Genomic DNA, 23,247 nt, shown 5'->3' on the forward strand with positions numbered 1-23,247 from the left:
TCAGACAGCCATACCAAGCCTAGGCCAGGACTACATGAAGTGCGAGAAGCAGAATTGTGCATGCCACTCAGTGGTTTATACTAGCTGGAAACCATAGCAGGGCATCATAATAAATTATGCACAGATAATGTTGACATTCTACTTCATATGAAAAAGCATACATTGTTGTTGTTGTTTTTTGGTCAGTCCTGGGGCTTGAACTCTGGGGTCTGGGCACTGCCCCTGAACTCTTCAGTTTAAGGTAAGCACTCTACCACTTGAGCCACAGTGTCACTTCCAGTTTTCTGCTGGTTAATTGGAAATGAGTCTCATGGACTTTCCTGCCCGGGCTTTGAACTGTGGTCCTCAGATCTCAGCCTCGAGTAGCTAGGATTACAGGGGTGAGACACCAGCACCTGGCTGAAGTACACATTATTTAGCTAATCTCATGATATGTCATCAGGATATTCCACTGGAATATGGATTCACCCAGCACTCCAAGGTTTGTTTTGTAAACTATACCTTCTCGATCATCTTCTGGAATTTTAGATACCTTGCTGCTTTTTTAGAAGGAGGGGGCATGGTCATGGTGCTAAGAATTGAACCACAGTCACTCCTGGTAGCCAAGTTCTGTGTCATTCCACTACATCCCCATCCCCTGGATTTCTTCTCAGCTATTTAAACTTATGTTAAAATTTGATTCTACCACAGTAACAAAACATCTGTGATCCTACCTACTTAGAAAGTGGAGATCAGGAGATCATGATTTGAGGGTAGCCTAGGCAAAAAAATTAATTGACTTTTTTTTTTTTGGTCAGTCGTGGGGGTTGAACTCTGGGCCTGGGCACTGCCCCTGAGTTCTGCAGCTGACAGTAAGCACTCTACCATTTGAGCCACAGTGCCACTTCCAGTTTTCTGGTGGTTAATTGGAGATAAGAGTCTCACAGACTTTTTGCCTGGGCTGGCTTTGAACAATGATCCTCCGATCTCAGCCTCCTGAGTAGCTAGGATTACAGGTGTGAGCCACTGGCACTTGGCTTAAATTGAGCCTCTTTTTGGATCACGAGTGAGCACTGTGACACACACCTATCATCCCAAGCTATTGAAAATGAACAGTGGTTGGGTACAGTTCCAGTGATACAGGGAAGCACAAAGAGTAGGACTAGCCCAGGCTAGCCTATCTGGGCATAAAGCAAGACCCTATCTCAAAAATGACCAAGTGGCTACAGTGGCAGAGCACCTGCCCAGCAAACACAAGGCCGTGAATACAGCCCCCTACTACCACCAAAAAGAAAAAAAAGCTTCCAACCACCTCTGTTAACAGTCCTCATGGCATTGTTTTTCCTATCTATGAAAATAACAACTCTGGTGTGTGCTGGTGGCTCACATCTGGAATCTTAGCTACTCAGGAGGCTGAGATCTGAGGATCACAATTCAAAGCCAGCCTAGGCAGAAAAGTCCATGAGAAGTGGCGCTATGGCGCTATGGCTCAAAGTGGTAGAGCACAGACTTGAGCAAAAGAGCTCAGGGACAGCACCCATGCCCGGGAGTTCAAGCCCCAAGACTGACTAAAAATTTAAAAAGGCAATTCTATTCTTCAGTGCAAAGGCCATAAATCTCTTTTGATCACATTATAGTCTGTTACTAAAGCCCTACTTGTTCTATCTGAAAAAAGCCTTGCTCACTAATTCCATGGCTCTCACCTTGGTCTAGACTCCATTACTTGTCATTCTAATTCTTTTGTTAATTTTATTGTTATGATAAAGGTAATATACAGAGGAATTACAATTACATGAGTCAGGTGATGAGTATAATTCCTTTCATGTAGTGTCTTCTGTTCCATCACTCTCTGAGTCTCCCATTCTAATTCTTGTAGCACCCTCTGAACTGGTCTCTTGCTTTTCCCCTCACCCATGTAGAGTATTTGTAGCACATCAGTCAGAATGAACATGTTTCAAATATATACCATGTCACTACTCTGCGCAGCATCGTGTGTGTGTGTGTGTGTGTGTGTGTGTGACAGCACTTACACACTTACAGTTGATATACCACTACAGGGAAGCTTCCTAGAGGCAAGAAGCAATGTTTCACTGGAGATGCAGAGTGGGAAAAAGAGAAAATTGTATAGACGGAATGGCCTGCACCTGCAGTGACAATGCTCATGGAAATTTCCATGAATAACAGAAGGCCAAGGTGAGGGTATTTATTGAAGGGTGGTAGGGGCAAACTAGATCACCTATCACCATCTGTGTTAAACTACATTTAAATCACTTTTTAAAAGTGCATTTAAGCTACATTAAATATTTAAATTAATTAAACATAGAAATTCCGTAATGTAGAAATGAATGGCTTGCCCTTCATCCTTACTGAAAGAATTTCCATCCTGAGTAAATGGTGTAGAGACGCCGGCTGAAAAATAGAGGTAGAAAAGAGCACAAGTCCTTTCAACAGTCCTGCAGTAGCACCTTGTCTGTCCAGTGCCTGAGGCTGGAAGCCGTTATTCTTGTTCATGATTTTATGTCTGCATGCGATTTGAATTTTTTCTTTTTTACTTTAAGGGCCATGAAAAATTGAGGCTCTCTTGCTGGTAGGCATACCACCTATGGCCATGCATTTCATCTATCAATATGGGAGTGTTTGATGGGTTTAATTAGCAAGCTGCTGGTCTACATTAAGGAAGGTCTGAGTAGTAGGGCATAATACCTCAAGCTTGTAATCCTAGCTACTTACAAGGCAGAGATCAGGGAATTTGGTTTAAGGCCATTCTGGTCACAAAACTTCCTGAAACTCCATCTGAAACCAATGATTGAACATAGTGACACTGCTATCATCCCCGTCAAAGGGAGGCACAAATGGGATCACAGTTCAGGCAAGTAGGGAATAAAATAAGACTCAAATTCAAAAATCACCAATAAAACAGGGGGCATGGTGGAGTGACTCAAGAGGTAGAGCATCTACCTAGCAGAGTTCAAGGCCCTGGGTTCAAACCCTAGTACCACCAAAAATAAGGAGGAGGAGGAGGAGAATGGTGGAGAAGAAGGGGGAGGAGGAAGAGGGGGAGGAGGAGGGGGGAAGAAGAAGGAGAAGGAGGAGAAGGAGGAGAAGGAGAAGGAGGAGGAGGAGAAGGAGGAGAAGGAGAAGGAGAAGGAGGAGGAGGAGGAGGAGGAGGAGGAGGAGGAGGAGGAGGAGGAGGAGGAGGAGGAGGAGGAGGAGGAGGAGGAGGAGGAGGAGGAGGAGGAGGAGGAGGAGGAGGAGAAGAAGAAGAAGAAGAAGAAGAAGAAGAAGAAGAAGAAGAAGAAGAAGAAGAAGAAGAAGAAGAAGAAGAAGAAGAAGAAGAAGAAGAAGAAGAAGAAGAAGAAAAGGGAGGAAGGATTTGTGGCTGCAAGGGCTTTTTTTTGGTCCGGTCGTGGGGCCTGAACTCTGGGCCTGGGTGCTATCCCTCAGCTCTTGGCTAACACTCTACCACTTGAGCCACAGCGCCACTTCCGGCTTTTTTCTTTTTGCTTATGTGGTGCTGAGGAATCGAACTCAGGGCCTCAGGCGTGCAAGGCAAGCACTCTACCACTGAGCCATCTTCCCAGCGCTGCAAGGGCTTTTATATAGTTGAGCAACACCAGAGAGGACTTGCCTTCAATTACGACAAAGTGAAAAGGCATATGCATTTTATTCCTCCACCTTCCACCTTTCCCCTATTAACCATCCTCTTTGGAGTTCCTCACCGGGGCTGAGAAGAGGCACTTGCTGCCCATGCCCCTCAGAGGCGAAGCTACTGTAGGGGCCTCCACTTGACTTGCTCTCTGGCCAGGGGACAGGGAGAGAGTTTGCGGGGCGCGGGTCTCTGGGCCAGCGCGGGGCGGGCGGGACGGCCGCGGGGGGCGGCGGGGGCCGTCCGGCACCGAGGACCACCGCGGCATCCTCCTTTCCAGCGTGCGCGGCCTCCCTCCCCACGCCGGCCTGCGGAGGCGGACGCAGGCCCCAGGTTAGGGGGTGTCCGCTCCGGCCCCGCGGGCGCGGGGCGGTGGAAAGTTGGCCGGCGCCCCCTGACCGGCCTCCCCGGGTGGCCGGGCGGAGGGGGGCGGGGGCTGGCCCGGGGTGTGGAACAGCTGCAGCCGCCGCGCCGCCGGGCCCGTGTGGAATGCGGGGCCCGGCTGCGCACCAGGACTTTTATGGAAACTTGCTGCTGGAGGCGGCGGCAGGAGGCAGCCACGGGGCTCGGGGGCCCCAGGCGGCGGTGCTAGAGCGCAGGGACCCCTCCCCACGGCCAGGCGCAAGACGCCTTACCGGCTCCCGGCGGGTAAGACGGGCTGGGCGGGTGCGATCGGGCTTTGGGGGGAGCGCCACGGGGGTCGGAGGGGGAGGACTGTAGGGCTCCCGGTCCGGAGCGCTGCGTGACCGAGGGCGGCGGGGCGCGGGGCAGACCTCCGCGGATGCGCACCCGGGTCGGCCCCGCGGGGCTCTCCGGCGGCTGCTGCCTGATTCCTTTCCCGCTCCCTGGCGTCTGCTCCACGGCGCCGGGTCGGCTGGGCGCGGGGTGCTTTCTCTACTCCTGCAGGAGTTGGGGGGAGGGGTGTCTGTCCCTTTGGGGGTCTGAGCTAGTAAAAGCCAGCGGGGTCCCTCTGAAGATGTCCCCACCGCCATCCCGGGCTCCACTACGTCGAAGACTTAAGTCCGGATCGGTCTCCCGGGAGGCCCCGGGAGGGAGGATTCGGATTTACCAGCAGGGCGGCTGCCAGGTCTCCAAACTAATTCTCTGCGAAAGATGTAGGGGATGGGGATCGACCGACCGGCGGCCAGCGCCCGAGGCCGCGGGGAGCTGGGGGCTGGAGGGGCCAAGAAGGCGCCCGCCTCCTGGCTGGGTGCATTTTGGAAACCCTAAAACCCCAGTCACTGGGATTTGTAAGAAAAATAACCAAGTTGGAAAGTGGGTTGCTTATAGCAATGGCTTTGAGATATTCATGTGATCCGTACGAAAAGGCCCCACTGTGAACAGTTGGGAGAGAGGGAGAGAGAGAGATAAGCAGGTAAAAATAGCATAAAGAATACGTCCTAACAAAATGTCTGTCCTTGGGGGAGAAAAGGGCAGGTAGCGAAGGGACACCGTGATAAGAAATCAGTTCTTCTCTCTAAAGCCTCAGGAATATCATTCACATCAGCCAAAGTTTGTTAATGAGTTCATCAAACAAGGGCATGTCACCACATAACTATGTCTTGGGCAGTGTGATTAATAAGCTGATATATTTATACAGTCTTAGTCACACATTATTGAGTGGGCCACGTAAGTTTCCCAATGTTGTACTTTTATGGGTTAAATCGCGGCCATAAGAAAACTCAAAATACCACATCTCTGAAAGTCTTTTAAGTCTGGGGGTACTGTTAGAAAAGGAACTTAATCAAAACAAGGAAAGAGCTTTTAGGGAAGTTATATTTAGTATAAGTGAACTTTGGTTATCCAGTGTAGCTGGCAAAGAGTCCTCCTTCCACACAGCTATTTAATACCTAACTGAAGACATTTTATATTTGGCAAACGTGTCTGAGGCATGATTTAAAGAACAATGGGTAAGATTATGTATTTTACCTGCAACAACTCGAAAGTGCCCTAAGCAAAAACCACAACAAACTTTTCTCATTACCATTACTAGTATAATCCAATTTTAATAGATTTGCACGTTTAAATCCATTCTCAATTGAAATGCAGTAAATGACAATTTTTCTTGCTCACCTTAAAATGGAATCTGTGCTATTTTTGAAAATTTGACATACAAAGCTGATCCTTGTCAAAATGTATGTCATGTAGAAGTGACTATATTTAGCATCAACAAAGGAGTGCCTTATCTGGGATTTTGAACAGTATTTTTCTTCTGAAATATAACTTGAAGTATTGAGGCTAGAGTTTCATTTGTGAACAAAATGGTGTCTTAAGTATGGATATTCTGAAGACATTAATTGGGATTCACAATGCTTAGAACACAAGTGGCCTAGTAGGATAGACTTCATTTATGAGGCAAAAAAACCCCAAAAACCCCCACTACCTGTTTCTTTGAAAACCTCTAACAAATACAAATAATTATTTTTTATGATGATGATTATTTGGTGATACTGGGTTTAAACTCAAGCTTTTGCTTACTAGCATTCTACCATTTTGAGCCACACCTCCAGCCCCTTTTGTTGTCTGGTGTGTGTGTGTGTGTGTGTGTGTGTGTGTGTGTGTGTGTGTGTGTGTGTGTGTGTGTGTGTGTGTGTGTGTGTGTGTGTGTGTGTTGGTACTGGAGCTTGAACTCAGAGCCTGGAAGCTGTCCCTCAAGGCTAGTGCTCTACCACCTGAATCACAGATCCACTTGTGGGTTTTGGTAATTTATTGGAGTTGGATGCATACGATGGGCCGTCTGCTGGCTTAGCATTCCATAACTCAATTTTATATGTAGTAGAGTTGGGTTAGTCTTTAATAGATACTGTGCGCCTGGGAGTGGAAGAAGAGGTGAGCATTCATTCACTCTAATCACTATCAGTGTCAGTTTGTCAATTACAACTGGGTGGAACTGTGGATTGGTGACCAAAACAAATCCTCTATTTAGTTATTGTGACAGTTCTGTGCCTTGATCTCAAGGCCTGGGCATTGTCCCTGATCTTTTTCACTCAAAGCTAAAGCGCTACTACTTGAGTCACACCTTCACTTCCAGCTTTTTGGTGGTTAATTGAAGGTAAGAATCTCATGAAAGTTCCTGCCTGGACTGATTTTGAGCCACAATCCTCAGGTCTCAGCCTCCTGAGTAGCTAGGGCTACTTTATCTGTTCTTTTCTGTCTCTAAAGGATTTTCCTGGAACCGAGTGTCTCAATAAAGCAACACAGGTGAATGCGTCTGCCACCCTGTGCTTTTAGGCAGTGCCCAGGAAGTGTTTCTCCTCTGCCCCCTTTTCCCCCCATTCTGGACTCTCAGGTGAAAAGACAAACGTTTTGGTACTCTCACAGCCTGTTTTTGAGGTTTGTAAAATTTGCAGCATTTTCCTTTTGTTGTGACTCTTCCCTGTTCTCTCACTTTTACTCTGCCTCCTTCTTTCTGGCTGAAATAAGCCTTCTCTTGGGCTCTCTCAGGTATTATCAGTATGGTCCATTCAGATCAGGGGCCACAAACTGACAATGAAATAGCTATGTCTAAAGTAGGTACATTTTGCAATAAAATATGTATTTATGTCCTCTCTTGAGAAACTTAGGAGATCTAGACAAAATGAGGTCCACATTTCTACACAGCAACCATAGTTGAAATGGAGGAAGGGCTGCTCCAGACAGGGCACACACTCTCCACTTGTCACGACTTGTCACACTCATTTATATTTCTAGACATGTGACTGAGTTCTCTGAGTTATCTGATCTAAGTCTGGAGCATGATATACTGGGAGGTCTTCTGGCTTAGCATTGCCTTCCTTCACGTGTAGTAGGTCGATTTGGGTTAGTCCTTCTTAGATCCTGTGGTGCTGAGAGTGTGAAGAAGACCTGAGCATTCATTCACACCAATTGTTACTGTCAGCTTGTCAAGTACAGCATGGCAGGACCATAGTTTGGTAACCAAGACAAGCTGCCGATTCATTGGAAGTGAGGACGATAGAATGCAGAGGGAAGATATTGCAGGTAAGAAAGGCTTCTCTAGGTTCTCTTATTAATTCTGCTTAATCCTAATTAATTTAGGAGTGTTTTGTGATTCCTAGAGCTGGGCCATAAAGTAGAGTTCATCTTTTACTATTCTTCTGCCTCTTTACCTCACCAGGAGTCTGCAGCCAAAACCCAGGTCCCTCCACCCCCCCAGCAGGACTCCTCAGTGGCATCCAGATTCCCCATGTAGAAGGGGAGTGGGCCCAGACCCCCACCACCATCACCACATCCACTTACTTCCTGTGCCCTAGGTGTCTGAGTGGCCATGATGTTTAGTTTAGCGTAAACAAACCCTATTTTCTTTTCTTTTCTTTCTCTTTCTTTTTTTTCTTTTTTGTGGTTGGTCGTGGGGCCTGAACTCTGGGCTTGGGTGCTGTTCCTGCTCTCTTCAACTCAAGGTGAGCACTCTACCGTTTGAGCCACAGCGCCATTTCCAGTTTTCTAGTGGTTTATTGGAGATAAGAGTCTCACAGACTTTCCTGCCTGGTCTGGCTTTGAACTGTGATCCTCAGATCGCAGCCTCCTGAGTAGCTAGGATTACAGGCATGAGCCACCAGCCCCCCCCCCATTTTCTTTTCTATTATTACTTGAGTTGATTATCATCAGCTCTTCTTTTGCAGCTGTGCTTCATTTATTTGGGCTGGGTTTGGGTCTCACAGTGTTGTCTCTTTGTAATTCATCCACATAAGAATCTGAATGGTGTTTGCACTGTGTCCTGGATATTATGGGAAATACTCAGGATGCTGAGGGAAATAATAGGTCTCACCATTCAGGACCAGAGTGTCGGGGACAAAATTGAAAAAAATCTGTCATATAAAGGCAAAGTATTAATATAATTATTACAGAAGAATGCCAAAGCAACTTGAAATTAAGATTCCTGGTTTTCAGTGATAAATTGTGTTTCAAATAGGCAGGATAAAATTTCACATTTTAGAGTTATGATCAGGTTTCTGAAAGGTTTTATAGTATTTTATTTTGTGCTGGTCCTGGGCTTGAACTCAAAGACCAAGAGCTGTCCCTGAGCTTTATTTCTCAAGGCTATCTCTCTTCCACTTGAACCACAGCTCTACTTCCTGATTTTTGGTAGTTTGCCAGAGGTAAGAGTCCTAGGATCTTTCTTGCCTATGCTGGCTTTGAACTGTTATCCTCCGCCTCTTGAGTGGCTAGGATTACAGGCATGAGCCACCTGTACCTGGCTAGCATAATTTTGAAACCTTCATGAATAAAACACAATAAAGTTATATTTAAGCCTGTATATATTGGTAATATTCACTTTTGAACTTGAGACCTCATCCTAGGCATGCTCACTATACCACTTGGTCACATTTACTTTTCAGATGTTTTTCCCTTGGGGTAGACATTGGACAGAAATCTCCCTACCTCTACCTCATTTGTAGCTGGGATTACAAATATGCACTGTCATACCCTCTGCTTGTTTGGGAGGGGGCTCTTAAAGTTTTGTCCTGGCTGACCTTATCCTCCTGATCACTGCCTCTGGATAATTAGAATTCCAGGCATGACCCACTGTGCCTGGCTCTAAGTTTATATATCTTATACAAGTGGAAAAAACAATGATGAGAATGTAGGCTCACATTTTAGGAAACACAAAACAGTTTTGGTGTGTGTGTGTGTGTGTGTGTTTTGCCAAAGACTGTAAGAGTTAAGTTTTTAACATTTGTTAGTAGTATATAGTTCAGTCTTTCAATTAAATCTTTCTTAAAAATTGACACAAAGAGCATGATGGCATATACCTGTAATCCTAGCACTTGTGAGGCTGAGGCAGGAGGATTGAGAGTTAGAGGCCAGCAAGGAATATATTGAAGTACACTGGTTCAACACCAAAGAAAGAAAGAAAATGAGATAAAGGATTTGCTTGCATTCAGTAAGATGCAGATTTAAAGCTGTCACTGACTTAACAATTCTGTTCTCCTTGGGAAAGAAGATAATGCACGAACGCAAGGAAATAGTTATTTAAAGGATAGAGAAGTATGATTGCATATTCTCTTCTTGATTGCTGCATCATTTGCTATTCTTGAAATATTTAATTGCACACCTAAAAAGTGAAGAACAGTTAATGAAAGAAACATTAGAGGCTAAATGTAGGCGTAGTGGAATTCTAGAAACATTGACACACATATTTTAAGGGAGCTTTGTTTTGGGCGGGGCTGGGTGCAGCACCAGCATGACCGGAGTACGTGCTCAGTATGCGTGAGGCTCTGAACTCAATACCCAGAGCAACACCAGCGAAGTCCCATCTGCTATAGCATGTATTGTACCTTACTGAGCCATGGTGGAACTTGCGCTTCCTCACTTAATATCCAACTGGAAAGATTGGATCAGGTCAGTAAGTCCTTTTCTAGAAGCCTATTTTGTAATGACTATGCCAGTTGGCATTGACAGTATTACCGTTGGATTTACCATAATCTTGAATGTGATACAAATACGTGTAATATTGCATGGACTTGAAGCAGTTGGGAAAATGGTGGATGATAGAGTGGAATGAGCAACAGACTGAAAGACAAGTTCCTTACTGGGCTACTCAGGTGCTTCTAAGTTTGGGTAAGTGGCCTACCATGTGACTCTTCCTGCCTCTGCTCTTCCTCCTCGTCCTGCTCCCCCTGCTCCTCTCCTCCTCCTCCCCCTCCTCCCTTGCTTCCACCTCCCTCCTCCTTCCTCCTTCCTCCTTTCTCCTTCCTCCTTCTTCCTTCCTCCTCCCTCCCTCCCTCCCTCCCTCCTCCTCCTCCTCCTCCTCCTCCTCCTCCTCCTCCTCCTCCTCCTCCTCCTCCTCCTCCTCCTCCTCCTCCTCCTTCTTCCTAGGCTTGAACTCAGGGTATCCCTTGAGCCACAGCATCACTTCTGCTTTTTTTTTTTTCCTGAGCAGTTTCTTGGAGATCTCATATACTTTCTTGGCTGGGATGGCTTCAAACCCCTATCCTCACCTCGGCCTCCCCCTGAGTAGCTAGGATTACAGGCATGAGCCACCAATGCCCCGGCTTCTCCTTGCTTCTTATTGTAATAAAGAGGTTGCATTGGTGGGCTGCATGATTTGTAAGGTTCTTAGAAAGCAAGCTCTCAAATTCCATGCTTTTTTGCAGGGGGCAGTACTGGGGTTGGAATTCAGAATCTGATTCTTGCAACTCAGGCACCATGACACTTGAACCACACCACCAGGCCTTTCCTTCCTTCTTTCCTTCCCTTCTTCCTTCCTTCTCTATCCCTTTTCCCTCCTCCTCCTCTTCCCCTCCTCCCCTTCTCTCTTTCCCTTTTTTCTTCCTTCCTTCCCTCTTTTTTCCTCCCTTCTTCTTTCCTTTCTTCCCTCCTTCCCCTTTCTCTCTTACCCTCCTTTCCTCTTTCCTTCCCTTCTTCCTTCCTTCCTTCTCCTCCTTCTCTGCTTTCCTTTCTTCCTTCCATCCTTTTCTTCTTCTTCCTTTCTTCTTCCCTTTTTCCTTCTCTCCTTCCTCCCTCCCTCTCTCCATTTCCCACTTATTTCCTTCCTTCCTTTCTCCTTTCCCTCCCTTTCTTTTTGTCTTTCTTTTATCCCTTCTACCCTTCCTTCCTCCTTTCCTTCCACTAATTAAGTAATTTGGGAACAGAGTCCCACACTTTGGCCTGAGACTGACCTCACATTGTGATGTTTCTGTAAACGGCTTCCCACATAACTAGGGTTGCAGAAACACACCACCTCATCCAGCTTATTACTTGAGATGGAGTCCTGCTAACCTTTGGCCTTGGCTGGCTTCTAACCATATCCTCCTGATCTCACCTTCAGTAGAATTCCATGAATCTTTTTTTTTTTTTTTTTTTTTGGTCAGCCACGAGGCTTGAACTCTGGGCCTGGGTGCTGTCCCTCAGCTCTTCAGCTCAGGCGAGCGCTCTACTGCTTGAGCTACAGCGCCACTTCCAGTTTTCTGGTGGTTTATTGGAGATAGGAGTCTCACGGTCTCTCCTGCCTGGGCTGGCTTTGAACCGTGATCCTCAGATCTCAGCCTCCTGAGTAGCTAGGATTACAGGCGTGAGCCACGAGCGCCCGGCATTCTATGAATCTTAATCCGTATATAACTTAATTCATGTGATTTTGACACAGTAAAATGAGCTCAGTTCAAAACTCAGGGCCCAGTACTTGCTAGTCAGGTGCTCTGCTGCTGAGCCATGCCTTCAATCCCTTTTTGTGCTGGGTATTTGTGATACAAGCTCCTGCTTTTGCCTGGGCACATCCTTGGACTGGGATCATCAATCTAGGATGACAGGCACTCATCACTATAATTAACTATTGATTGAAAAGGACTCTCCTGAACCTTTCTGCCAGTGCTGGCCTCGAACCACTATGCTCCGATTCTCAGACTTCTGTGTAGTTTATGATGACAGGACTGTTCTACCACCCAGTTTGGCTTTGTTCTTGACAGAATTTTCATCTTTCCCTCTACTCCTCCCAATCAAATTGGTTGAAGGTCCACTGCAATGGAAGTTTCAAGGACTCAGGGACTTTTTTTTTTTTTTTTTTGCTGGTCGTGGGGCTTGAACTCCAGGCCTGGGTGCTGTCCCTCAGCTCTTCAGCTCAAGGCTCTACCACTTGAGCCACAGAGCTACTTCTGGTTTTCTGAATGGTTTATTGGAGATAAGAGTCTCATGGACTTTCCTGCCTGGGCTGGCTTTGAACTGCGATCCTCAGATCTCAGCCTCTTGAGTAGGACTACAGGCATGAGCCACTGGCACCTGGGTTTAGGGACTTTTTATTTGTTAACTGTAATCTCCTCATCACTGAAGATAGTACTTAGCACATAGTATGAGCTTGATAAACATTTATTAATAATGAATCACTATGTCCTGTCAATTCTTTTCTTCTTAACCCTAATGCTACAGCTGTAATTCAGCCCTGTGTCTTCTATTTCTTCTCTGGTTTTTGTTTTGTTTTGTTTTGTTTTGTTTTTGTTGGTCATGAGGCTTGAACTCTGGGCCTGGGCGCTGTCCCTCAGCTCTTCAGCTCAAGGCGAGCACTCTACCACTTGAGCCACACTACCACTTCTGGTTTTCTAGTGGTTTATTCGAGATGAGAGTCTCAGGGCCTTTCCTGCCCGTGCTGATTTTGAACTGCAATCCTCAGATCTCAGCCTCCTGAGTAGCTAGGATTACAGGCGTGAGCCACCGGCGCCCAGCTTTGTGTCTTCTCTTTTTAAGTTTGTACTTGTCTTCCTTGCTAGCCTTTCTCTACTTTTCACTATTTTCTCCACTGCTGAACATGGCATATTTCTAGAATTCTTTCTTTTCTAGAATACATGTCTGAGTGAGTTATGTTCTTGCTGAAAGTCTTTTTGTTCTGGCAGTATAGTATCATGCCCAAGTTTTTTTCTTGCCATGGCATTCAGGAATCTTTCTTATCTATGCCCCAAATGTCTTTCTAGTTTTGCCATGTGTTCACTGGACAATTCATAGCTTCACATATTTGCAGTGGATCATTGGATATTAATGTTTCTGTTCTTGGTTCTTTTGCCTGCACGCCCTTACCTGATTTCTCTTTCTTCTTTCCTTTCTTTCTTTCCTTTCTTTCTCTTTCTTTCTTTCTTTCTTTCTTTCTTTCTTTCTCTTTCTTTCTTTCTTTCTTTCTTTTCTTTCTTTCTTTCTTTCTTTCTTTCTTCCTTCCTTCCTTCCTTCCTTCCTTCCTTCCTTCCTTCCTTCCTTCCTTCCTTTTTTTTTTTCTTTTGGATGGTCCTGGGCCTTGAACTCAGGGCTTGGGCTCTGTCCTTGAGCCTCTCTGTGCTTAAGGCTAGTGCTCTACCACTTGAGCCACAGTGACACTTCTTTTTCTGCTTATGTGGTACTCAGGAATCAAACCCAGGGCTTCATGCATGCTAGGCAGGCACTTTACCACTAATCCACATTCCCAGCCTGATTTTCTTTCCTTTTTTTCTTTTCTTTCCTTTTCTTCTTCTTCTTTTTTTTTTTTTTTTTCCATTGGTCATGGGGCTTGAAGTCTGGGCCTGGGCACTGTCCTTCAACTCATCAGCTCAAGGCTAGTGCTCTGCCACTTCTGGTTTTCTGGTGGTTTATTGGATAAGAGTCTCACGGACTTTCCTGCCCGGGCTGGCTTTGAACTGCGATCCTCAGAACTCAGCCTCTTGAGTAGCTAGGATTACAGGCATGGGTCACCAGCACCCAGCCCCTGATTTTCTTTTATTGAAACTATTTTATAATCAATGCTCTAGAATCCTAATTATTTAACAGTGTATGGGGTTTTTTAAATTTTTTTTTCTGTGTGTATCTATACTGGGACTTAAATTCAGTCAGGGCTTAGGTACTGTCCCTTAGTTGCTTCTACTCAAGTCCAGTACTCTACCACTTGAGCCACAGCCCTACTTCTGACTTTTTCATGATTAAATTGGAGATAAGAGTCTCATGGAGTTTCCTGCCTAGGCTGGCTTCAAACTAGGATTCTCAGATTTCAGCCTCCAGAGTAGCTAGAATTACAGGCATGAGCCACCAGCACCCGGCTACATCAATAAAATACAAAATTTAAATAGAAATATAACTTTTCTACTTTGCACATTTCTTTTTTTTTTTTTTTTTTTTTTGGTCCGGTAGTGGGGCCTGAACTGGGCCTGGGCGCTGTCCCTCAGCTCTTCAGCTCAAGGCTAGCGCTCTACCACTTGAGCCACAGTGCCACTTCTGGCTTTTTCTGCTTATGTGGTGCTGAGGAATCAAACCTAGGGCCTCATGCATACAAGGCAAGCGCTCTACCACTGAGCCACCTTCCCAGCCCTACTTCGCACATTTCTTCTTCATCTGTCCTGGTATCTGTGAAAGCTTCTCTAACCCAGCCACGCCTTGGCTCCTCATGTTTGCTCCAGTTCTTTGGCTACAAATGACTATTTTATATTTTCATTAACTGCATCCCTGTCTTTTTCTCCCACCAATGATAGTTTATTTCTCAAATGCTGTTATATATTTTCCTTTTTCCTTCCTTTCTTTTTCTTTCTCTCTTTTTCCTTCCTTCCTTTTTTCTTTCTTCCTTTCTTTCTTTTCTTTCTTCCTTTCCTTCTTTCTTTCTTTCCTTCCTTCTTTCTTTCCTTCCTTTCTCCCTTCTTCCCTCCCTCCCACCTTCCCTCCCTTCCTCCCTCCCTCCCTCCCTCCCTCCCTCCCTTCCTTCCTTCCTTCCTTCCTTCCTTCCTTCCTTCCTTCCTTCCTTCCTTCCTTCCTTCCTTCTTTCCTTCCTTCCTTCCTTCTTTCCTTCCTTTTGTCTGAGACTAGGACTTAAACTTAGTATCTGTTGCTTGCTTTTGCTTATTGGCCAAAGCACCAGAGTCATGCCTCCAATCTGTATTACATGTTCTTTCTTGTGTATGTGAAGGTATTGGATCTTGCACTTTTACTCAGCTTTTTATTTTATTTTTAAATTTTTTTTATTTTTTGGGGGGGTCCGGTCTTGGGCCTGAACTCTGGGCCTGGGCGCTGTCCCTCAGCTCTTCAGCTCAAGGCTAGTGCTCTACCACTTGAGCCACAGCCCCACTTCCAGCTTTTTTCTTTTTTGCTTATGTGGTGCGGGGGAATCAAACCCAGGGCCTCATGCATGCAAGGCAAGCGCTCTACCACTGAGCCACCTTCCTAGCCCTCAGATTTTTATTTTGAAGCCACATTTTCAACCTGGCTTTTTGCTGGTGAATTGGAGATAGAGTAAAGTAGACTTTTCTGTCTAAGCTGCCTTTAAATCTCAATCCTCAGATCTCAGCCTTGCACAATTTCTGTTTCATTTGTATTCAAAAGGACATAATGGTTGGCATACAGCAAGAGACCTTTTCCAAAAAATTCTACACTGTAAATATAGACTGCAGTTCACCTGTTCTGATGAATTGTATGCAGACTATAGCAGTGTTGCAATATTCCCTCTGAAACTGTGATAGCCACTCTGACATCTTCATTTAATGTGAATAACACTGATTATTCATTTGCTGTCCCGTTATTGCAGCCAAACTCTCATTGATCAACCAATACTCAGTCTTGCCTTTTGCTCTGGGTTTTATCTTTACTCCTTTGTTTTTTTCTTTTGTACTATGAATTAAACGTAGATCTGGATGCTAAGCACTCTACTGCCTAGCTCTACTCACAGCTTCTCTAATCATGTATGTTAGCTACTCAGAAGGCTGAGATTGAGAATTGCAGTTCAGAGCCAGCCTGGGCAAAGAAAGTCTGTGAGCCTCATCTCTAATTAACTAGCAAAAATCCAGAAGTAGAACTGAGATTCAAATGATAGAATGCTAGCCTTGAGTGAAAAAGCCATGGGACAGCATTCAGGCCCTAATTCCAAGCCCTAATACTTGCCCAGACACGCACACAAAATCTAAAACATGACCAACCGTTTTAATATCTTAACTATTTGGAATTTATAGAATAATACATTGAATAATTATGGAATAAATACTCTTTTAAGGTGCATTTGATATGGTCACCAAACTACATTAGGCCATACATTTTCTGGGATCTGTGTGTGTGTGTGTGTGTGTGTGTGTGTGTGTGTGTGTGTGTATGTGTGTGTGTGTGTGTGTGTGTGTGTGTGTGTGATAGCTCTGGGGCTTGAACTCAGAGCCCGGGCACTGTCCCTGAGCTTTTTTGGCTTTAAGCTAGCACTCTACCACTTGAGCCACAGCTCCACTTCTGACTTTTTTTTGGTGGTGGTGGTGATGGTTGTGGGCCTGAATTCTGGGCCTGGGTGCTGTTCTTCAGCTCTCTTCAGCTTAAGGCTAGTGTTCTACCACTTGAGCCACAGCATTACTTCCGGCCTTTTCTGCTTATGTGGTGCTAAGGAATTGATCCCAGGGCCTCATGCATGCAAGGCAAACACTCTACCACTGAGCCACCTTCCCAGCCTCACTTCTGGCTTTTTGATGGTTAATTGAAGATGAGAGTCTCATGGGCTATTCTGCCCAAGCTGGCTTTGAATCATCACCCTCAAACCACTGCTAGAATTACAGGCAGCCTAGGATCTTTTAATATCTTGTACCTTATATTTTCTACAACTTGAATCTTGAGAAAAGAATTTAAGATTATTATAACAAAAAATTTAAGAATTTGAGAGCATATTAACATATTTCTACTTGTAGAAATATATAACACATTAAAGACAAAGTCTTTAAATTATTTTACAATATTAAATTTTTTGCAGGTTTGAAAACATCCAACGCTTCATCAGCTCAGACGCATACAGAGCAAACATGAATGATATTTCCCAAAAGGCTGAGGTAAGTGTCAAAGGTTAAGAGATGAGGAGGGAGGAGTAGAGGGAGAGGGAGAAAGAGAAGTATAAAGTTAACAGTCATTTGGCAGAGCTTCATATTTAAGGATTTGGTAATAACATAACATTGAAAGATAAAATAAGGAGAGGTATAAATAATGGCTGGTCTTGGTCAGTATTTCATTTGGATCATTACTGGAGAACATTACTAAGTTTGTGAATAATGGATGTGATATGATGGTAGCATCTTGAGAATTTTAAATATGTTTATAAGTTTTAGAAATTAGTGCTAGAAAGATGGCTCAGTGGTAAAGTGCTTGCCTTGCATGCATGAGGCTCTGGGTTTGATTCCTCAGCACCACATAAGCAGAAAAAAGCTGGAAGTGGCGCTGTGGCTCAAGTGGTAGAGAGCTATATCCTTAAGCTAAAGAGCCAAGGGAAAGCACCCAGGTCCCAAGACCTACCAAAAAAAAATTAGTCTTCTGCATTTTTTCAAAAAGTTTTACCTGTACAATGAATTAATGCAATAATTCACATAGGCAAGGATCCTTCTTAACTCCTTCCAGAAAGAGTTCTTAGCAGTGGGTACTGAGAATTGTAAGAGCTCAGTTGCTGATACTCTAGAATCACAAACTTTATTTTTAAACTAAACAAAACTTACGCACTGTGTGCCAGTGGCTTACCATAATCCTGGCTACTCAGAAGGCTGAGATCTGAAGATTGTTGTTTGAAGCCAGCCTGGGCAGGGAAGTCTGTGAGGCTCTCATCTCCAATTCAACCCCACAAATGCTAGAAGTAGAGCTGTGGCTCAAGTGGTAAAGTGCTAACCTTGAGCAAAAGAAGAGTGTCCATGTCCTGACTTCAAGCCCCAGGACCAGCACATATGCACATACACAGACACACAGACACAGACACAGACACCAACACAGACACACACATACCCCTTAGTCAATGACACAGATTTAAAAATGCAACCTGGTGTGCCACAGATTGACTACATAATTTGTCATTATCATTATGATTAAGAGTTTTGTGTTCTAAAACACTTTCTTTTAGTGTCCACCTGCGGACACTGGCACACCTCAGCCACAAATGGGAATATAAAGCACTGGCCTTCAGTCTTGCTTGTACTAGATATAACAAAAACAGAAAAAATGCAATCTGTGATTTTGGTTATACACTACAAAGTCTAAACATTTGGATTTTTTCTTCAGCTTCATCTGATTGACTGAGCTTAATCTGAATAACTTTTAAGCAGTGATGTAAAATCTGAATCTTTAATGATGAAACAGGACAATAAAACATAGGCTCTTGCCGGGCGCTGGTGGCCCACGCCTGTAATCCTAGCTACTCAGGAGGCTGAGATCTAAGGATCGTGGTTCAAAGCCAGCCCGGGCAGGAGAGACCGTGAGACTCCTATCTCCAATAAACCACCAGAAAACCGGAAGTGGCACTGTAGCTCAAGTGGTAGAGCGCTCGCCTTGAGCTGAAGAGCTGAGGAACAGCGCCCAGGCCCAGAGTTCAAGCCCCATGACCGACCAAAAAAGAAAAAAAAAAAAAACATAGGCTCTTTTTAGGTTTCAGGATTTGGTGCTCATCTTTTATTGATGTTCAGCTTCAGTGGCCTGCTAGACACAAAAGGAGATTTCTAAAGAAGAATTTCATGTCAGTAACATTTCTGCTCTCATTTCTGCTCATGGTTTCTAGAATTTCATTTTTCAATGTAGATTTTACAGAGTATCTAGCTGGTTTGTGATAGTCAAAAATTTCAAATTCATTTCTATTTTCTGTTTCAATCACTATTTCTAGTATTGCTTAATCTTTCTTATCTTTGCCTAATTTCTACCTGTCTTTTTTTCTTTTTTCACTTTCTTCTCTTTGTTTTCTTCTACTGAAGATTCTGCTTTCTTCATCTAAACCTGTCCCCAAATCGTATGTGCCCAAACTTGGCAAGGGTGATGTAAAGGATAAGTTTGAAGCCATGCAGAGAGCCAGGGAAGAAAGAAATCAAAGGCGATCTAGAGACGAAAAGCAAAGAAGAAAAGAACAGTATATTAGAGAGAGAGAATGGAACAGGAGAAAGCAGGAGGTTATTATATTTTATTTTATTCTTTTGTATATGTTTGTTTTCATCTTTGTCATTTAATTTGCTATTCACAGTAACATTTTATGTAAACTATACCTAAATACCTTTTTGTATTGTTAAGCTAATTTGAATGCTGCATAGACAAGAGTCTTCTCTTTTCAGTTTTACTGTCCACTGTTTCATTACCTGTAGGTTTAGAAGTATTAAGTTGAATTGTTTTGCCTCATTTTATAATTATTGTTGTTGGTCTTTTGTCTTTGCCTAACTTCTAACTTAAACTTTATCATAGGGCCAGGTACCAGTGGCTCACGCTTATAATCCTAGCTACTCAGAAGGCTGAGATCTGAGAATTGTGGTTCAAAGCCAGCTCAGGCAGGAAAGTCCCTGAAACTCTTATCTCCAATTAGCCACCAGAAAACCAGAAGTAGAGCTGTGTCTTAAAGTGGCAGAGCACTAGTCTTGGGCCTAAAAGCTCAGCTACAGAACCTAGGCCCTGAGTTCAAGCCCCACAACTGACAAAAAAAAAGCAACCACCCAAAAAAACTTTATCATAGCTAAGCAATCTATGAACTGTGATTCCTTCCTATAGTTCACATAGGAAAAGTATTAAACAGAGGGTCCTTTTGTGGTCTGTAGATTAAGGGGACCTATGAAATATAACTGAGTTCAATTTTGGGACATGCATTCACATCAAATTATTTAACTGTCTAGATTAAAGAATTGCTTGCTTCTGATGATGAGGAGGAGGTTTCTTCTAAATCAGAAAAGGCTTATGTCCCAAAGCTAACAGGTAAGAAACAGGAGGGGCAAATTATAGATGAAATTGTAAAAGAAAAGAACATTGTAAAGTATCAAATTTTTTCTTAAATGTATTCTTAGGCACTGTTAAAGGTAAATTTGCTGAAATGGAGAAGCAAAGACAAGAGGAAGAAAGGAAGAGAACGGAGGAGGAGCGAAAACGCAGAATCGAGCAGGATATGTTAGAAAAGAGGAAAATACAGCGTGAATTAGCAAAAAGGGCTGAGCAGGTAACCACTGAATATGAAGTCGGTAGTGCTTCTGAAACTAATTGTACAAACGAAAACTAATCAGTATGTTGTCTAATTAAAATATTCTAATTTAACACAGATATATCAATTATAGCTAACCTGAAAACAATCTCAACTCCTAAGAGAAAATATGAAGTATCAGATATCCAGAAGCATCAGGCAGAATGTACTTATTTTAGAACAAAATACTGAGGTGACTTTCGTTACATCATTCTTATTCTGTCCACATTTATTATTTTCTTAACCTATTTGAGGATTTTACAAATATGTTACACAATAACTATGTGTAAGTGCTAAAAAAAATGCTGGCATTTTTAACTGTAATACTTTGTTGTTGTTGTTGTTCATGGGGCTTGAACTCTGGGCCTGGGCACTGTCCCTCAGCTCTTCAGCTCAAGGAGAGCACTCTACCACTTGAGCTACAACATCACTTCTGGTTTTCTGGGGGTTAATTGGAGATAAGAGTCCCATGGATTTTCCTGCTTTGAACCATGACTCTCAGCTCTAAGCCTCCTGAGTAGCTAGGATTACAGATGTGAGCCACTGGCGCCCGGCTAGGCTTTTAATTCTTTTTTTTTTTTTTTTTTTTTGGTCCAGTTGTGGGGCCTGAACTCTGGGCCTGGGCGCTGTCCCTCAGCTCTTCAGCTCAAGGCTAACACTCTACCACTTGAGCCACAGCGCCACTCCCGGCTTTTTTCTTTTTGCTTATGGGGTGCTGAGGAATCGAACCCAGGGCCTCATGCATGCAAGGCAAGCACTCTACCACTGAGCCACCTTCCCAGCCCGTAGGCTTTTAATTCTTAAGGACATCATTACACGTGGTTGTTTGAGCATTGGTGAATGCTCTTTATTACGTTCATTTAAAGGTACATATGTCCCAGCACACTTTAATATCTACAATATTAGGTGAAATAAATGCAATCAGTGTCAAACATATACTAGTCAGTTGAATAATATGTTTATCCTGTACAATAAGGAGTATATTATGTGTTAGGTATGTGCTGATATTTTTATGCATTTTAAGTCTCATACCAAATAAAAGTGTGCCACAAATGATAGGCAAAATTTCACTATTAAACCCTAATTTTTTGAGCAAGAAATTATTAGACATTTTATATTTATTTTTATATATGTGATTTATACTAATGTAGATTGGCTGTACTACTTTCTAATACTGTTCTTTTAAAACAATACTTTAAGTGCCTTACATCAATTTCTAGGCTCCCTTCAGTGTCTACTACCTTCTAAACAGAAAAGTAATCATGAAAACAATGTATAAGCCATATTTACATGCCAAGGAAATTTGTTAACTCTGGCTTTGCAAAATAGACACTTGTGTGAAGGAAGTGCTGATACATGCGTGTCTGGTATGCCTTAATGGTAGCTAGAGGGAGGAGCTCACATGCTCTGCTACTGCCCTTATAGTGTGTAAAGATGACCATTCAGGGGCTGGAAAGGTGGCTCAGTGGTAGAGTGCTTGCCTTGCATGCATGAGACCCTGGGTTAGATTCCTCAGCACCACATAAGCAAAAAGAAAAAAGCTGGAAGTGGCCCTGTGGCTCAAGTGGTAGAGTGCTAGCCTTGAGCTGAAGAGGTTAGGGACAGCGCTTAGCTCCAGAGTTCAGGCCCCATGACCAGACCCCCCCCCCAAAAAAAAGATGACCATTCATTTTGCTGTGAAACGCATAGTATTGTGATGTTTACTATACATTAGCTATTATATAGCTATTACATCATATTAACATATATATTCATGATATATTAAAAATTATCAAATAAGAGGATAAAATAAATACAAAGTGTATATACAGTCTTCTACCCTATTTCACGGCACTGATTATTTTCTAGACTTTTAGACCCTAAGAATACAGTCTAAAGGCAGTGATTTCTGAAAGAAAAAGCTGTGTGTGTTGAAGAAATGAGTTTGAACATGAAGTCATAGGCTTCTCAGAGATAGATGAAAATAAAACAGTATGAAAAAGAGCCGTTTTAATAACTCCAAATACTTTCTGCATATAAAAGTGCCACCAAATCTTGGTTAATCAGCTTTTGCCCTATTAAGGAAATGTAAATAGAACCAAGTATTAATAGCAATTTAATTTTGTAAATATGTAAAATTGAATTTCTTTTTGTTGGTACTGGGGTTTGAACTCGGGGCCTCATGTTTGCTAGGCAGGTGCTTTTACATTATAGTCATATCCCAGACTTTTTTTTTTTTTTTTGCTTTAGTCATTTATTTCAGGTAGGATCTTAAATGGTGATCCTCCTACCTATAGCCTCCAATGTAGCATTTGACACACATCTGGTTTATTGATTCAGATAGCTTCTCACTCTTTGCCCAGGCTGGCCTCAAATGCTTCCTTCTCAACTCTACCTCCCAAATAGCTGGGATTACAGGCATGAGCCACTGGACCTGGCTTGTAAAGTCTAAAGTCTAATTTTAAAATTGAGGTACATTTCTACTTAAATTTAATATGATCTAATGTATCTTGGAGTAGCAGGAGGGAAGGATGGCATAACTAGTCAAGAAGAGTCTTTTTTTTTTTTTTTTCTGGGGGCCTGAACTCTGGGCCTTGGCACTGTCCCTCAGCTCTTCAGCTCAAGGCTAGTGCTCTACCACCTGAGCCACAGCACCACTTCCAGCTTTTTTCTTTTTGCTTATGTGGTGCTGAGGAATTGAACCCAGGGCCTCACGCATGCAAGGCAAGCGCTCTACCACTGAGCCACCTTCCCAGCCCCTCAAGAAGAGTCTTAATGTTTGCAAAGTCCACTTATACAAACTCACCTATAAGAATGATAGGCAAAGATTTCCTCAGTTGGAGTGAGGGCAGTGACCACCAAGATAATTACCAGTTCTAAAATTCTAAGTTGTGGGGCTGGGGGTTTAGCTCAGCAGAAGGGCGCCCGCCTGGCACGTGCCAGGCCCTGGGTTTGGTCCTCAGTCCTGGAAAAAAATAAAATAAAATTCTAAGCTGTTACCATGAATTACAAGTGGGTATATTTGGTGTATTAGATATTAAAATTAAAGATCAACAAAATTTTGAGAAAAAAGATTGATGTGCTATATTATCTGGCTATGTTTAAGGATACTCTGACAAGCAAAATTAAAAATCATCCATCATCCATTTAAAAAGAGAAGCTATTGTAAGGAGGAGATTTTGAAGGGGAAAAAAAGGAAGTTGGTTTTCTATAAAGGAAAAAAAATAGTTGGGAAGCAACTCCATAGTAGGAGATTCTGAAAGTCTATACTATACTTGAACATCTGATC

The 23,247-nt window shown here is 43.4% G+C and overlaps 1 protein-coding gene across 4 annotated transcripts in view; it reads left to right on the forward strand.

The window, feature by feature from the left end:
- The first annotated feature begins 4,123 nt into the window (after positions 1 to 4,123).
- Nexn (nexilin F-actin binding protein) overlaps positions 4,124 to 23,247 on the forward strand; it is a 34,026-nt gene continuing 14,902 nt past the window's right edge. For 2 of the 4 annotated variants that reach the window (XM_070007337.1, XM_070007339.1), the window contains exons 1-5: positions 4,124 to 4,273; positions 16,776 to 16,851; positions 18,742 to 18,933; positions 19,642 to 19,720; positions 19,810 to 19,958. In XM_070007337.1, the coding sequence (XP_069863438.1) occupies positions 16,825 to 16,851; positions 18,742 to 18,933; positions 19,642 to 19,720; positions 19,810 to 19,958 (447 nt within the window). In that variant the 5' untranslated portion in view covers positions 4,124 to 4,273; positions 16,776 to 16,824. Of the gene's footprint in view, positions 4,274 to 7,525; positions 7,604 to 16,775; positions 16,852 to 18,741; positions 18,934 to 19,641; positions 19,721 to 19,809; positions 19,959 to 23,247 lie in introns of those variants that run through there. The other 2 variants (XM_070007338.1, XM_070007340.1) reach the window with 2 other exon arrangements.

This window comes from Dipodomys merriami, unplaced genomic scaffold, assembly GCF_024711535.1.
Source record: "Dipodomys merriami isolate MVZ:Mamm:240054 unplaced genomic scaffold, mDipMer1.0.p SCAF_7, whole genome shotgun sequence".
NCBI lineage: Eukaryota > Metazoa > Chordata > Mammalia > Rodentia > Heteromyidae > Dipodomys > Dipodomys merriami.